Here is a 2,048-nt window from a genome sequence, read left to right as displayed (position 1 = left end):
GCATACTTGAGATTAGGGGGCAATGCTTTGAGCTCAGGTTTTGGTGCTTCCTTCTCTTCTTTCACTCTCTCAGGCATGCTTCGCATGGTTGTTTCAGCAGCCTTGATGTCACTAACTTCAATATCCTTGGTGAACTCCTCCTCTGCCACTTCCTTTGTTGTTTCCTCAAAGGTTTCTTATATTGTAATATCCACTACATCCACCCTCATGCACTCCTTTAGTGATTCTGATGGATAGCTCATTGCCTTGAATACGTTAAACACCAATTTCTCATCATGTAGTCTAAGAGTGAGTTCACCCTTTTGGACATCTATGATGGCTCCTGCAGTAGCCAGGAAGGGTCTTCCCAAAATTATGGAGGCTTTGGCTTCTTCCTCCATATCTAACACCACAAAATCGGCAGGAAATATAAAATCTCCCACTTTCACCAACAAATCCTCAAGTATCCCATGAGGGAATTTAAAAGTTCGATCTGCCAATTGGAGGGCCATTCTTGTTGGTTTGGCTTCCTCAATCTTCATTCTTCTCATCATTGTTAGAGACATCAAATTGATACTGGCCCCTAAGTCACACAAGGCCTTCTCCACCATGACTTCTCCTATGATGCAGGGGATTTGGAAACTACCTGGATCCTTCAATTTCTGAGGCAATTTGTGTTGAATGATGGCACTACATTCTTCAGTCAACAACACAGTTTCTTCATGTCTCCAGCTTCTCTTCTTGGTCATTAATTCCTTTAAGAATTTTGCATAGAGTGGCATTTGCTCTATTGCCTCAGCAAACGAAATGTTGATTTGAAGCTTCTTGAAAATCTCCAAGAATCTAGAGAATTGGCCATCCTTTTCACTTTTCATCAAACGCTAAGGATATGGTACTTTGGGTGTATAAGGCTTCAGGACCTCCTTTTCTTTTTCTCTTGTTGCAGAAGGTGTAGAGGATTGTCCCTGTTCCTTGTCTCTCACATTTTCCTTTGCTTCATCCTCTGTGGTTTCCTTTGAGATCTCCTTTAGCTTCTTTCCACTTCTGAGGGTTATGGCCTTACATTCTTCCCTTGCAATAGCCTTGGCAGCATGAGAAACGCTTGGCCCAGGGGTTTGCTTAGACAAATACCCAATTTGATTTTCTAGCTTCTGGATGGCAGCTCCTTGGTTTTGCAAGTTAGAATTTACTTCTTCCTTAAAAGCTTTCAAATCGGTTATGTCTTGACTCATGGTTGCAAGCATTCCTTCTATCCTGTTTAATTGATCTTGAAATTGTTGGTTCGGATTAGGTTGGGCAGGTTGGTTATTTAGGCCATGATATGGTGGTTGGGAGTAAGTGTTTTGTGTGGCTAGGTATGATCTTTGGTTGGAGTTTTGGTATGTGAAATTATTATGTTGGTTGGGGTTGTAAGGTTTGTGGTTTTGTGATTGGGTTTGCTGGTTTCCCCACCCAAAGTTTGGGTGGTTTTTCCAGCCTGGGTTGTAAGTGTTGGAATGTGGATCATATGGTTGCCTTTGTTGATTTCCCACAAAGTTGGCCTCTTCCCAATCACCTCCTTCAATGCTTACCTCCTCTTGATCTTGTGTGTGTATTGCAGCCACTTGACTTGTTCCTAATTTCCTGGTGAGCTCTGCTAGTTGCTTGGCAAACACCTTGTTTTGGGCTAAAATTGTATCAACATGGTTCAGCTCCATGACTCCCTTAGTGTTGTGTCTCTCTGAAGCATAGTAGTACTCATTCTCAGCCACTGTCTCAATCACTTCAATGGCTTCTTCCACAGTCTTCTTCCTGTTCAATGAACCTCCTGATGAATGGTCTACAGCCTTCCTTGATTCATAAGAAAGTCCATCATAGAAAATATGCAATTGCACCCAGTCATGGAACATGTCTGGTGCGCATTTCCTTGTCAATTCTTTGAACCTCTCCCATGCCTCGTAGAGCGTCTCACCATCTTGTTGTCTAAAAGTCTGAACCTCAGATCGAAGCCTATTGACCTTTTGTGGGGGGTAGAAACGTGCCAGAAACTTGCTTTCCACCTCATCCCAGGTTGTTAGGCTCCCCCTTGG

General features: G+C 42.9%; 1 protein-coding gene across 1 annotated transcript; it reads right to left on the bottom strand.

The window, feature by feature from the left end:
• Nucleotides 1–6: 6 nt before the first annotated feature.
• Nucleotides 7–590, bottom strand: LOC107472070 (uncharacterized; the record flags this gene model as incomplete). The annotated part of the gene is made up of 2 exons (XM_016091640.1): nt 255–590; nt 7–152 (listed from the first exon to the last, which is right to left on the bottom strand). Coding segments are annotated over exons 1-2 (482 nt in total), but the record flags the coding sequence as incomplete, so codon positions are not given.
• Nucleotides 591–2,048: the final 1,458 nt, after the last annotated feature.

This window comes from Arachis duranensis, unplaced genomic scaffold (genome assembly GCF_000817695.3).
Source record: "Arachis duranensis cultivar V14167 unplaced genomic scaffold, aradu.V14167.gnm2.J7QH unplaced_Scaffold_229528, whole genome shotgun sequence".
NCBI classification, from domain to species: Eukaryota; Viridiplantae; Streptophyta; class Magnoliopsida; order Fabales; family Fabaceae; genus Arachis; species Arachis duranensis.
Note: the sequence above shows the minus strand (reverse complement) of the source record. Positions and strands in the feature narration are given on the sequence as shown.